Source organism: Pristiophorus japonicus, unplaced genomic scaffold (assembly GCF_044704955.1).
Source record: "Pristiophorus japonicus isolate sPriJap1 unplaced genomic scaffold, sPriJap1.hap1 HAP1_SCAFFOLD_2528, whole genome shotgun sequence".
Classification (NCBI taxonomy): Eukaryota; Metazoa; Chordata; class Chondrichthyes; family Pristiophoridae; genus Pristiophorus; species Pristiophorus japonicus.
The window spans coordinates 10001-25202 of record NW_027252261.1 but is presented as its reverse complement, the minus strand read 5'-3'; the positions used below and the strand labels follow the sequence as shown (position 1 = coordinate 25202).

Here is a 15202-nt window from a genome sequence, read left to right as displayed (position 1 = left end):
AGCCCATACTGTGATATGTGTGCGCACTAGGTGTGTGCAGCAGAGCAGGTCTCCAGTTGTCTTGGGTAATCCTTGCTACTGGATAAAGGCCTAGCTCTGCCAAGCCCACCACACCTTAAAAAAAAAAATCCACGCACAGGCATCTTCCACCCTTCAAGATGTAGTTCGGGTTCTTCATTCGAAACACCTGTGAACTCATCCTTTTGTTTTGGTGTGGAAGCAAGTCATCCTCGTTTCGAGGGACTGCCTATGATAATGATGATGGATCGCTCTTTGTGAGAATTTCATTACAGTGGTCCGGAGTTTGACTTTGACCAGTTTGAAGCTGTTTCCCCTTGCCCTACTGCCAAGATAGTGTTTAGAATTTAGCTGTCCTATATCATTCACTGTCCTGTACACCACTATAACATTCCTTCCTTTTAAAGCGAATGAACCCAGATTCTCCAGGTTTTCCTCATACCTCAAATCTCTGACACTAGGAATCTCTGACACAAGAACCTTGTCGCTCTATGGAAAACCACAGTTAAAAATTATTTTGTGCTGCAACTGTTTATTTTCCAACTTGACCTGTGGTCACATTAGAAAAACTCAGTTTAGAATCCAGCTCCTAATTCTTGACCATTGCTCTAAATGTTACAAGTTTTAATACAATCGCATTTTTTTTTCACTAACCAAGAGCCTTCTCCTTGTTCTCAGCTATGGTGTGTTGCTATGGGAACTGCTGACTGGGGAGGTTCCGTTCAGGGGGATTGATGGACTGGCTGTGGCCTATGGTGTGGCAATGAACAAACTGGCCCTCCCCATTCCCTCCACCTGTCCAGAGCTTTTCAGCAAACTCATGGAAGGTAAGGCGTCCATTTTCACCAGGGCAGAAGTGTCCTCTGTCATCTATACATCACTGCAAATGTGAAGATAATACACACGATTAAATAGTTCACATTTCCAACATCCTATTTCTTTGTCAAGGACCTGCTGTTGGTGCTGAAGGTTTTTTGATTGAACATTTTTCCTCAGTCCTCTGTTCTTTTATTTTTCCTACCACTTAAAGAGTAATTTTGAAAGCTGATGGCGATATTCTATTGTACAAAGCTTCCCAATCTACCAGTTCAAAGGTAAAGAACAAAATGACCATAATGTAGCACATAAGCCCAGAACCACCAGCCTCATCGCCATGGAAGATTAACCACAGAAATGGGGATCTGAGTCTGTGGACCACCTACCTGCATGTCAATTCATTAATGTACAATGGGCTGCATTATTAAGAAGAGATGGCCTGTATGTGTATGCGTTAGATATTTATATAGGCCGGGATGAATTGGGGTGAGGTGCGGTGTGGGTGTGATTCACAGAGGAAATTTCCCCTCCCCTTCACCCCCCATCTATTTTTTTCAGCTTGTAGTGTTTAAAAAAAAGTGTCACTGAACCTCATATTTGACTAATCTTTGTTCCAAAAAATGCTGAAAATATCAGTGGTTCTAAAGAGAAAATGCTGGTTAGAAAGAGAGAATGGATGTGCATTTATATAGCACCTTTCATGACATCCCAAAATGCTTTCCAGTCAATTAAGTACTTTTGGAGTGCAATCACTGTTGTAATGTAGGAAACATGGCAGCCAATTTGCATACAGCAAGCTCCCACAAACATCAATGAAATAAATGACCAGATCATCTGTTTTAGATGTTGATTGAGGGCTAAATGTTGGCCAGGATACCAGGGAGACCTCCCCTGCACTTTTTCAAATAGTGCCATGCAATAATTTAAGTCTACTTGAGAAGGCTAGCAGAGCCTCAATTTAACATCTGATCCAAAAGACAGTGCAATACTCCCTCAGTACTGCATTGAAGTGCCACCTTAGATTATGTGCTGAAGTTTCTGGAGTTGGACGTGAACACGCAACCTTTTGACCTAGAGGCGAGTGTGCTGTCAATGAGCCTTGGCTGACACCTTCTGGGTGCGGACCATTCACCAGAACAGAAGGCTTTACACCTGAAACGTTGACCCATCGTTCTTCTTTACAAATACTGATCGGCCTGCAGTATTATTCCCAGCATTTTCTGCACTTGCAGTTTCTTGTATTTATTCCAGTAAGGTAATGTTCTGATTTATGTTGGGGAACAGAGCGGGAATCCAGCTTGACCCTTGAAAGCCTTGACGGTTGAAGCCTTACTGAGAGAGTCGGGGACTGCATCAGGTCAGAGTGATGCAATGCAAGGAATCCTGCAGTCTTCCATTTGGCACAACGTCCATTTCTGTAGAATATCATGTAAAATTATTGCTCAGAAAATGTTCAGAACCATTACCTGGGCCTCAGCATCATTTCTTAGCTGCTTTTCCCACATCCTTTAGTTTCTCTTCAAGCCCCTGTTGCCAGAGTTTGGTTCCATGGGCGCAGACAGTCCTTCTGTACCTCAGTCAAGTGGCTATTTTTCACGCGTGAACCTAGGCAGTGACCATTGGCAGGCTATTTAATCTTGGGCAGCATTGTGTCCTTGCCTGCATAAACATCACGAGCCCTTTCCCGTGGGAGGAAGTAGATAGCAATCTAGAGCAGGAACCCTGGCTGTTGTTTTTTTTTTTCCCCCCTCTCACCCTAACCAAGGGGAGGCTTGGGCCAGTTGTACCTTTACCACTGGCCTGACTGAGATCGATTAACTCCGCACAGAATAGGATTGGACCTGTTGGTCTGTATGGCTGAGTTCCAGACTTGATATTTTTACCAGTAGAACCCTCCGGGAAGCCATTTCTTGATCCTTGTAGTTCATCTCTTCCTGAAAATAATTCATACCTTCCAGAGAAACACACAAGGTTAGATCAAGTACACCAGAAGAGAGTCTAATGAAGACATAAAGATAGATTGCTAAAGCATTTGATGCAATTTTAATCCCATGTGTACATGACCTCCCTTCAAGAGCCAGAGAGATAAAAACTATAGCAAATATTTATTTTTGAAAATGTTCTCCCCGCTTTGGAAAGTGCTGACTCACATGTGGAACTGTTAGCTGGCGTGAGCTGTTCTCTGGTACCTTGAGTGTTCCACATGTGTGAGCCTGAATGGTGAGTACCAGCACACTATTGAGCTGTGGACGAAAGCATATCGCAGTGAAATACATGTCAAGTACCTGAACTTTGCCAGACTGCTCATTGAGATGCTGAGTATAAATTTTGTTAATTTTTTGGCCTGTCTGGTTCGAAAGGGACAGGTTCCCTGATTATCCCTTCAGCTGAGAGCTCCGAGTGGAAAGAGGAGAAATATTTATGATGTTAAACAAAAAACGAAATATAAATTTGGTGATTTTATTCAGATTGCTGGAATGCGGACCCTCACTCTCGTCCCTCGTTCAGCTGCATTCTGGATCAGCTCACTGCCATCGAGGAGTCTGGCTTCTTTGAAATGCCGCAGGATTCATTCCACTCCTTGCAGGAAGAATGGAAGCAGGAGATCCAGGAAATGTTTGAGCAACTCCGGGAAAAGGAGAAGGTAGGATATTTAAACAAAGGCACATTCATTTCTTCTGCTCCCTCCCACACTCTTTCTTTCTTTCACACTCTTGCTTTCTCTTCTCTTACTCTTTTCTCATTTCTCTCCTTCATTTCTCTTGATTGATGTCCATCTCGCACTTGCCTTCTTTCATTTGTGGTTTATAACTAGTCACTCGCATCGTGTGTTATAGTTCAACTAACTGAAATATGCTAGGATTGCATCCTAAATGACTGGAACAAGGGTGAACCTGGTGCTGTGCCACTTTATACACGTCAACACTGTTGGGTAAAGCAGCAGTAATAGATTACAGTGCTCTATTGCGCTCTGCAGGGTTTCTGGTCTGAGGACAGACCATCGCTTTCCAATTGAGCGCAAATGAGGCTAATCTACTATTCGCTCAAATTCAAATACTATATACATTTTTCAAAATGTCCTATTTGCTTTTTTAAATGTTGAATCCTTTGTTATTTTAAATTCATTCCTTTGGCTTGTCCTGATTACCCGAGTGAGCTAATGCAACACTCTGTGATATTGACTATGGAAATGCTGGAGTCCATTATTAAGGAAGCAGTAGCAGGACATTTGGAAAAGCATAATGTAGTCCAGCAGAGTCAGCATGGTTTTATGAAAGGAAAATCATTTGACAAATTTGCTGGAATTCTTTGAGGATGTAACGCGCAAGGTGGATAAGGGGGAACCAGTGGATGTGCTGTTTTGGATTTCCAAAAGGTGCCACATAAAAGGTTACTGCACAAGATGAGAGCTCACTGGGTTGGGGGTAATATATCAGCATTGATAGAGGATTGGCTAACTAACAGAAAACAGATAGTCGGGATAAATGGGTCATTTTCCGGTTGGCAAACATTAACTAGTGGGGTGCCGCAGAGATCGGTGGGAAAGCAAGTTGTGAGGAGGACACAAAAAATCTGCAAAGGGATATAGACAGGCTAAGTGAGTGGGCAAAAATTTGGCAGATGGACTATAATGTGGGAAAGTGCGAGGTTATCCACTCTTTGGCAGGAAAATAAAAAAGCAAATTATTATTTAAATGGAGAGAGATTGCAAAGTGCTGCAGTACAGAAGGACCTGGGTGTCCTTGTGCATGAAACACAAAAAGTTAGTATGCAGGTACAGCAAGTAATCAGAAAGGCAAATAGAATGTTGGTCTTCATTGTAAGGGAGATGGAGTATAAAAGCAAGGAAGTACTGCTACAACTGTACAGGGTATTCGTGAGACAACACCTATAGTACTGCATACAGTTTTGGTCTCCTTATTTAAGGAAGGATATACTTGTATTGGAGGCAGTTCAGAGAAGGCTCACTAAATTGATTCCTGAGATGAAGGGGTTGACTTATGAAGAAAGGTTGAGCAGGTTGGGCCTATACTCATTGGAGTTTAGAAGAATGAGAGGTGATCTTATTGAAACATATAAGATACTGAGGGGACTCGACAAGGTAGATGCAGAGAGGATTTTTCCCCTCATGGAATCTAGAATTAGGGGGCACAGTTTCAGAATAAGGGGTCGCCCATTTAGGACTGAGATGAAGAGGAATTTCTTCTCTGAGGGTCGTAAATCTGTGGAATTCTCTGCTCCAAAGAGCTGTGCAGGCTGGGTCATTGAATATATTTAAGGTGGGGATAGACAGATTTTTGAATGTTAAGGGAGTCGAGGGTTATGGGCAGAGGGCAGGGAAGTTTAGTTGAGGCCAAGATCAGATCAGCCATGATATTAAATGGCGTAGCAGGCTCGAGGGGTCAAATGTCCTACTCCTGCTCCTATTTCTTATGTTCTTATGACTAATAGTTTTGGTACTCGTGTGCATGCGTGCGTGTGTGTGCCAAGTTAGCTGATTACACCTGGGGCAGCATTACACTACACTGAATAGAACCAATTTGTCGCATATACCTCAACCTCGAGTGTTGAGAGAGTGACCTGCACAATGGAGGTTATCAACAGCAGCCAGAAATGTTGGTGCGGCTGTTCATTTGCCTCTTGGACCCTCTGCGCAAGGTTTTATGCAACCCGTTCGCACCCTGCTATGGTAAAGGTTAGACTGTGACCTCTATCTGACCCCGTCGCAGCTACTGGAGGTAGGGACCTGCCAATAGAATAGTGTCGCCTCCTATAAAACACAAGGAGCTGCTCAGAGGCTCCACAAATCGAGTGTATATGTAACCACAGTTTATATCTATTCACAAGCCCAAGTCTTATTCAGAATTGAGACAGCAAGTCAGCATCCAAGGCACTTTGTGAAGGATGCACCAAGGTTAAAAAGAGTAGGCGCGAAGAGAAGGCAAATAAAGTAGTGTTTGACACCAAGCTTGGATCGTTGGAGATCCGGAGCTCCACAGTTTTGAGGTAGAAAATTACGAGTTGGTTTAAGAGAATTGAAATGGATCTTGGTTGCTGGATAAGTTTGCAGTACTCATGTATAAAGTGACGTGCAGGTTATACTGATTGCGCTGTGGGTTCCCCAGCTCCCTGTTGAACCCTGAGCACAGGTGTAATGCAGTATTTACCTGCCTATACACTTGGTGCTCTGAGCTGTGCCCAGTATAAAAGGGAGCAGTGACTGTCTCTTGTGGTGGATGTCAGCCCGGCCAGTTGTACTATTTCGTTTCTTGCCGTTACCTCGGTCGCTGACAATCATCCTGCATTGACCAGGAATTGCGGACCTGGGAGGAGGAGCTGTCCCGCGCTGCTTTGCAGCAGAAAAATCACGAGGCGCTGCTCCGGCGCCGGGAGCAGGAGCTGGCCGAGCGAGAGATCGACATTCTGGAGCGAGAGCTCAACATCATCTTCCACCAGCTGCACCAGGAGAAGCCCAAGGTGAAGAAACGCAAAGGCAACTTCAAGAAGAGCCGGCTCAAGGTCAAGGATGGCAACCGGATCAGTCTTCCCTCCGGTAGGTGGCACTTTCACAGCATCTTGATTCTCTTCTTCCAGAACTGTCCCCGCATGTTCTCTCCAAACGGGTCACAGACAGCACTGGGCGCTTCACGTGGTTCCTAAACTACAGTGTTAGTAAATGTAGTCAGTACTTTGAAAGGCAGGTAATCACTCCTAAATTTCTCTCTCTCTCGCCCCCTTCTCTCTCTCTCTCTCTCTCTCTCTCTCTCTCTCTCTTTCTCTCGACTTTCTTTCTCACCCCCCTCTCTTTCTCTTGCCCCCCTCTCTCTCTTTTTCTTGCCTCCCCTCTCTCTCTCTCTCTCTCTCTCTCTCTCTTTCTCTTGGCCCACTCGCGCCCCTCTCTCTCTCTTTCTCGCGCCTCTCTCTCTCTCTCTCTTTCTCGCGCCTCTCTCTCTCTCGGCTAAAGGGATCAAGGGATATGGAGAGAAAGCGGGAAAGGGGTACTGAGGTGAATGATCAGCCATTATCATATTGAATGGTGGTGCAGGCTCGAAGGGCCGAATGGCCTAATCCTGCACCTATTTTCTATGTTTCTTTCTCGCGCCTCCCTCTCTCGCGCCCCTCTCTCCCTCTCTCGCGCCCCTCTCTCCCTCTCTCGCGCCCCTCGCTCGCATGCTGCGCGCCCCCCCCCCCCGAGTCACCTCGCCCTCCTCCCCTCTGTCTCGGTCTCTCGCCCTCTCATGTCAGCTGTGGCTCAGTGAGTGGCACACTCGCCTCCGAGTCAGAAAGTTGTGGGTTCAAGTACCAATCCAGGAACTTTGAGCACATAAATCTAGGTTGACACTCCAGTGCAGTGCTGAAGGAGGGCTGCACTGTGGAAGGTGTCGTCTTTTGGAAAAGACGTTAAATCGAGTCCCTGTTTGCTCTCTCAGGTAGATGTAAAAGATCCCAAGGCACTATTTCAAAGAAGAGCAGTGGAGTTATCCCCGGTGTCCTGGTCAATATTTATCCCTCAATCAATGTAGCAAAAAACTAGATTACCTGGTCATGATCACATTGCTGTTTGTGCGAGCTTGCTATACTCAAATTGGCTACCGCGTTTCCCACATTACCACAGTGACGACACTTCAAAAGTACTTCATTGTCTGTAAAGCACTTTGATCGTGAAAGGTGCTGTATAAATCCAAGTATTTCTCTCTCTCTCTCTTGCTCACTCGCTCTCTCTTGCTCTCTTTCTCTTGCTCACTCGCTCTCTCTCCCGCTCCGCTCTCGCTCTCTTACCTTCCCTTCTCCTCCCTCCCCCCACCCCCCCCCCCCCACCTCCGAACCCACACTCTCCAACTCTTTCTGAATTCTTTTGGTTTTACAGATTTCCAGCATAAGATCACCGTGCAGGCCTCTCCCACCCTGGACAAGAGGAAGAGTCTGATCAACAGCAGCTCGAGTCCTCCAGCGAGCCCCACCATCATCCCGCGACTCAGAGCAATCCAGCGTGAGTACCGCAGTAACACCGTGGCCTTAGTGTGTGCAACGTGGAAGTCATTGCTACTGAAGCAAATATTGTACATACTTTCCTTGCAAATTGATTACAAATATTATTTCAATGGCAGCAATGAACCAAAGATAGGTTGGTATTCATCAGTCCAGTTTGTGCCACTGCTGTCCACCTGTTATATAATATATGTACAATACTTAACATCAAACTGACCTATTTATGTAACATTCGTGATGCCCAGGCTGGTACTGGATTTGCCTCATTCCTATTTTCCAGCTGGATTCCACACCTTTGCCATTGCCAACACTCTATCCCTACCACTGAAATTAAAAATCTGTGTTGATAATTCTCACATATTCTACAAAATGCATAGCTGCAAGTTTTATGGGTGCAACACTTCTCTGGGATCAGATGATATTCTTTGAGCTGTCTGCTGTCTGCGAATGAGAGTGAACGACTCATAAGTGACCAAGGTCACTTGTGAGGGGAGTTTGGCTCTCGGGAGGTTGCTTGAGGAATGGTTGACTGACCTTGATTCGCCAGTTCTCATTTAGGACACTAGATGGTGCACATTATAGGTGCAAAGCAGCCCATAATCTTTCAAGGCAGGAGGAAAACCCTGCAGGTATAGTTTCATCGTGCAGCAGCAGTCTCTCAACTAGTCAATCATGACTGCGTCTGTGGCGAAACCTGCCTCAGACATTGTGTTGACCTGAGGGTGGTAGTGTGGAGTTGGAGCAAAAGTATAAATGGAATATTACATTTAAATCTATCAGTGATAGATTCAATACTATCTAGAGTGACAGCTCTTCTCTCTGTTGTAAAGAGTTAAGTCCCATTTTTTTTAAAAACACTTTGCCCAAGGAGTTTAAACACTGTCCTTTCACCTGTGTGACCTGGGTTCAAATCCAGCTGTGACGAGATCATGGCCTCTCCTTTTTGTTAGTTGTTGGAGGATTAAACGCTTACAGCAGGCTGGTTTTAGTTGCCTAAAATAATTTTTATTTTGATGTAAATAATTTATATAATGTAATTCATTTTGAAGTCTTTTTAATTAGTTTCTTTTTGTAAACAATGATTTTAATTCATTGGTTTACAGCAAGTTAGGACACAAGAACATAAAGTTCAGATTCAGCCCATCAAATCTGCTCCATCCAGAGTCTGCCTGATTATTCTAATGCAGATTTCTCTATGCCACCTTTTGATTCCCTATTTAAAGAATGCTTCCCTTACCTCTCTGCGGAGGGAAAAAAATCAAGTAATGCTATTAATTTCTCTAATCCTCAATCCCTTTCCTCAACCGAGATCAATCCAGCTCCATTTTTAACGGTGCCAATTGACCTTGAATGATCTACTGTCACAATTCAGGCTCCTTTCCAATTCTTTTTTTCCCTCATTCTTCCCACTTTATTCTGCTTTGATAATCAAGCCCTTGCTCCAAAATATGACCATAATAACTGGGATAAAGCATAACGGGGGGAATAGTGAACCCTTTCAGTTGAAGCAAGCACTGAAAGTAGTCGAGGATCTCACCATATGCTCCTTGGACTGGATTTTCAAGAAGTTTGCGACCGGGTTTTCGCCACGATTTGGCCCTCCGCGGTGAAAACCCGGTCGCAAAGCCCAGGCGGGATCCTTGGGTACCTGTTTGTGGCAGCGCTTTCAAGTACCGCCAGGGGGGAGTTGCGTCGACGTGCAACGACTCGGATTGCCTTTGCATCCAACTTTCGGCTCTCTCCCGACCCGTACGGCGCGCCCAGAATACCGACAGGTCAAACCTGTCGGTGCAGCCCTGCCAGCAGCGGTAAGTATGAAAACCTGCAAAAAAGGTAAGTTAAAGTTTTTAATTCCTTTTCAGCGATTTGCTTGCTTAAGGGTTTTGTGAATGTTTTTGGAATGTTTTTTGCAATTTTTTTTCCTCTCTCACGCAGCGCTCCCAGTCCCGGACTAAATTTGGCGAAACGCGCGTTTTTGCACAGCAAATCCTTGTGCAACGCCCCCCTAACCAACGTAAAACTCAAAATTTCGGACTAAAAACAATAGCGCATCAAAAACGGTATGTTTCACGTATCGCTACCGTTTTATATGTGTGATGGTAAATGCCACTTTGAGTAGTCATATGACTCAAGCTGAAAATCAAACGGTGAGATTATTATCATAGGCGGTCCCTCGAACGAGGATGACTTGTTTCCACATGAGTTCACAGATGTTTCAATGAAGGACCCGATATTCCAGTCCTGAACCCCAATTGAGGGGGTGGAAGATGCCTTTGCGTGGATCTTTTTTAACGTGTGGTGACCGTTTGCACATCAGCCACCACACGGGCTTGACAGAGCTCGGCCTTTATCCAGTGGCAAGAGTTAACCAGGACGACTGGAGATCTGCTCTACCACCATTAAGATTATTAAGAAGTAATATAAAGAAAATAGTGGATTTATTGAGTTTACAATACATAACTTACGATGTATAGGTTTCACAACAATAAATGCTCCTTAGGTTCTTGCTGTTCTCTGTGCGAAATCTCTCAGTATGGATTAGGTGTCTATGATCTGAAATGTATGAGACTGTGTGTCCCTACAGAGTGCTATCCTGGCCCCAACCTGTATAACTATAAAGTAGGAAAAAAGTCTAAGCTGTAGCCTCAGTTATGCTTCTGTTAACTTTGATCCAGGCTGTGACAAAGGAAAGATTTCGCTATAAACAAAACTGTCAATCAGAAATAGATTTCAGAGGCACTGTGAGGCCGCTAATGTGTTCCTGAGGTTGGTGCTGGGGCCGCTGCCCCTCGAGGGCTACGTGCTCCTGCCTGTTTAATAATGAAAAGGCAACACATTTTTTTTTAAATGGTGGTGCATCCAGTGTGCTGCTCATGGGGCCTGGGCGCCCTTTGATCAGGTTACAGCAGCCAGTGAAGATCTGGTGGGGGCTCAAAGAGTACGCGGCATGTTTTCCTGGGGACAGTGTGTGGAGGAAGAACGGAGTTCAGAATGGAGAGTTGCTTAGGTGCTCAGATCCAATTATGGTGAGGGTCCCTCGTTTAAATACCCTTCAATGGTTTAATGAGTCTTGTACACTGTTAAATTAAGGCTGATGAAGTGATGGCGGTTGCTTGACGTGCTCAAGTGCATTGGGTGCCTGACATCCCATTATCAGCCCTAATATTGCCCAGCTAGATTTTGACACACCAAGCTCACTTTGAATGGCATAACCATAGACAACCCGGCCACTGGCTCCCCTCTGTCTCTGACATCAGTATTTCACCACCCAAGACTTAAAGAACAGCCAGACAGACTCCCCCTATCCCGCCCCACTCCTACATTTCAATGTCAAACCCAGCCTTTGCAGACCAAAGTGCAGTCGCTCGGAATCCATTTAAGATACAAGGTATTGGCCTAGTTTAAAAATTGATTTTACGAATAATTAACATGGAAATTTTGATCATTTGAAACTGGACAGAGCTCTGATCTGTCCCGACTACTGTTGTTTGTCCCGTGGATCTTTACAGACAATTGCCCTCAGAACAGAACTGCCTATAATTTGGTACTAATTAGCAAGGATCTATCTACAGCACTACTTCAAGGTAACCTTGTCAGCAGGCCTGATATCAAAATTCTTTGTGCAGTGCGTGAACCAACATGTCCAGATCTGGAAAAGGAGATAAAAGCTTGGAGTCATCCAAGAGGCAGTTGGATGCTGCAGTACAGGTGGGAAAGGGAGAGAAATGAGACACTGAAAGAATGTTTTCCAAGGCTGGGCCAGGATTAGCTGAGCGGTTTTCCTCCTCCATGTTTTTCTTGTGATCTGAATTGCAGCTTTGGCTGGGGTTGGTAAGGAGAATGTCACTCTGGTGCGCTGGCCTAGTTGGGGGTGGCGTTGACATTGGTGATGAAGCACATTGCTGGTCCAATATTCTACTGATCCAAACACTCACCACAAAAATAAATCCCTTCTCCAATGCAATGAGTCCTCTACCGCTTTAAGAAAAAGTATATTACCTACTGTTAGAAAATGGAGAAATGACTTAATACAGTTATTAATTGGAAACAAATGATGGGTAAGAAGTAGAGGTTTATTAAAAATATTCTATTTATATTACATGGGATTTTTACCAATGTTTTGGAGGATTCTGCAAATCCGTTCATTTTTCTGTGAAAACTGCAAATGCAAATTGGTAGCTGTGCATGTAACTTCTAAGTTCATCCTTATACTGCCTGTATGATTTTGTAGAATTTTTTAAAAATATAGTAAGGAATGTGTGACTGGTATCCTGGGTTAGAGAGGGAAAAATTCAACCGGGGATAATCGGTCTTGATTGGTACCCAGTGACCTCTGCTGAAAATGCATGTGCATTGACATTGGGTGAGCACAGGATCTGGATAAGCTGTGAAGTCTGATTCCTTCCCCGTGGTCAAATGGACTGCCGAGCAGCTGTGTCTGGGTTTGCACATGAAGAATGGCCACCTGCCAGAGGGTATTGGAAGACCACTTGGAGCTATGCACCTTTGGGAAGAATGGGGGAAGGAGATCATTATCGGCAGGTAATGCAGCTCTAATGCATGGTGGACAACATCCGAGCCGCATTCGGTTTTGCAGTTAGATGTGCTAGATGTAAACCATTGCTGGACAAGTTGTACGCTTTGTATAAAAGTCCTACATGTTGAATAACCTTAAATTATTTCACCAGTGACTGATATGAAACTACTGGGATAAACGGCCATCTTTTTAACCTCTTCATAGTAACACCAGGTGAAAGCACTAAGACCTGGGGCCGCAGTTCAGTGTTTCAGCGGGAAGAATGTGATGAGGAAGAAAAAAAGGGACATAAAAAGAAAGGCCGGACGTGGGGCCCCAGTTCTTTACATCAGAAGGATCTTGCTGGTGGGGAAGATAGGTAAGAGAAGAGCATTGTACAATAATCGATTCATGCTTGTTTCCAACATCTGTTGCCGTCTCATTATGTTACAGAGGGCAGACTGCTCTAAATTATTATAAAGTCCCTTTTCAGTTATTTTTTAAGGAGCAAATGTATCTACCTTTTCTTTTAAAAAAAAAAATGCAAAGAATTAATATTGGGGTAATTCCTTGACCCCGGCAGTACAGTGCACCCACGGGAGGATGAGCTACAACATTGATTCTCCAACACATGTACTTTCTGCCAATGTGGTTCCCTTTTGGTTTACTACAACAACAACAACTTGTATTTGTAAAGCATCTGTATCGTAGTAAAGCATCCTAAGGTGTTCCACAGAAAAGTTATCAAACAGAATTTGACTCCCCGAACCACGCATGGAGATTTTAGGGTAGATGACCAAATGTTTGGTCAAAGAAGTAGATTGTAAGGCGCGTATTAAAGGAGAAAAGAGAGGTAGAAAGAATTAGGAAGGGAATTCCAGAGCTTAGGACCTTGGCAGCTGACGGCATGGCCGTTAATGTTGACATTGTTACCTCTGTTGATATTTCTTATGTCGGCTTTCTTCTTTCCAGTTGGTCTGGGGTAGGGAGAGACCTGAAAGTGGAGGGTGGGTGTGAGGTTGCTGAGGCTAAATGAGGAATTAAATAATGCCCTGTTTGAATTACACCATGAGCCTTGAAGGCAATGTGGTCTGAATATAACTGACTGACGCTGGATGACATTTTGTGGGCTGAGTGGTTTCCACATTGGTGCCACCATGTTGTTAAACTACTTCCATTGGAAATGTTTCCCTAATTGATTTTCAGTATTAATGTATGCCGATCAGTGGGATTAGGGGTATGTTGGATTAATGATTTAACTGCCTCTATACCGATGTAAATCCAGCAGCCTCACACCATCAGGTTCTGTAACTTCTCTAACATAAGAAATAGGAGCAGGAGTAGGCCATTTGACTCCTTGAGCCTGCTCCGCCATTCAATATCATGGCTGATCTGATCATGGACTCAGCTCCACTTCCCTGCTCCGCTCCCCATAACCCTTGACTCCCTTATCATTGAAAGATCTGTCGATCTCCACCTTAAATATATTCAAAGACCCAGCCTAAAAATTAACACAAAAAAAAGTCCCATTTGCTGGATAAAATAACTTTTAAATTAAGTTTAAAATAAAACAAAACTCCATGAAATGACGGGCCGCTTGTGCTATAGTGCATGTTTGAATTGAGCGCTCTCTGGGGTGGAGAATTCCAAAGATTCACGATCCTCTGAGAAGAAAAACCTCCTCATTTCTGTTCTAAATGGCTGACCCCTTATTCTGAAACTATGCCCCCTAGTTCTAGATTTCCCCATGTGGGAAAACATCCTCTCTGCATCTACCCTATCAAGCCCCCTCAGAATCTTATATGTTTCAATAAGATCAATCCTCATTCTTCTAAACTCCAATGAGTATAAGCCCAACCTGCTCAACCTTTCTTCATAAGTCAACTCCTTCATCTCAGGAATCAACCTCGTGAACCTTCTCTGAACTGCCTCCAATGCAAGTATATCCTTCCTTAAATAAGGAGACAAAAACTGTACGCAGTACTCCAGGTGTGGTCTTACCAATACCGTGTACAGTTGTAGCAGGACTTCCCTGCTTTTATACTCCATCCCCCTTGCAATAAAGGCCAACATTTCATTTGCCTTCCTGATTACTTGCTGTACCTGCATACTAACTTTTTGCATTTCATGTACAAGAACCCCCAGATTCCTCTGTACTACAGCATTTTGTAATCGCTCCCCATTTAAATAATAATTTGCTTTTTTATTTTTCCTACCAAAGTGGATAACCTCACTTTTTCCCACATTATAGTCCATTTGCCAAATTTTTGCCTACTCACTGAGCCTATCTGTATCCCTTTGTAGATTCTTTGCGTTCTCCTCACAACTTGCTTTCACACCTATCTTTGTATCATCAGCAAATTTGGTTACGTTACACTTGGTCTCTTCATCCAAGTCATTGATATAAATTGTAAATAGTTGAGGCCCCAACACTGATCCCTGTGGCATCCCACTAGTTACAGTTTACCAACCTGAAAATGAGCCATTTATCCCGACTCTCTGTTTTCTGTTAGTTAGCCAATCCTCTATCCATACTAATATATTACCCCCAACCCCGTGAGCTCTTATCTTGTGCAGTAACCTTTTGTGTGGCACCCTATTGAATGCGTTCTGGAAATCCAAATACACAACATCAACTGGTTCCCCTTTATCCACTCGGCTCGTTACATCCTCAAAGATGATTTCCCTTTCATAAAACTATGTTGACTCTGCTTGACTGCATTATGCTTTTCTAAATGTCTAGCTAGTTCTAGCCAGATGATTCCAGCAGTTTTAATGCCTTTGTTTATTTTATTCGTTCCTGGGATGCCGGCGTTACTGGCAAAGCCAGCATTTATTGCCTATCCCTAATTGCCTTTGAGA

The 15202-nt window shown here is 44.0% G+C and overlaps 1 protein-coding gene across 1 annotated transcript; it reads left to right on the top strand.

Moving 5' to 3' along the window:
- Positions 1-696: 696 nt before the first annotated feature.
- LOC139247065 (mitogen-activated protein kinase kinase kinase 9-like) lies at positions 697-7825 on the top strand (the record flags this gene model as incomplete). The annotated part of the gene is made up of 4 exons (XM_070871481.1): positions 697-845; positions 3303-3478; positions 6148-6388; positions 7703-7825. Coding segments are annotated over 4 exons (689 nt in total), but the record flags the coding sequence as incomplete, so codon positions are not given.
- Between the last annotated feature and the right edge of the window lie 7377 nt (positions 7826-15202).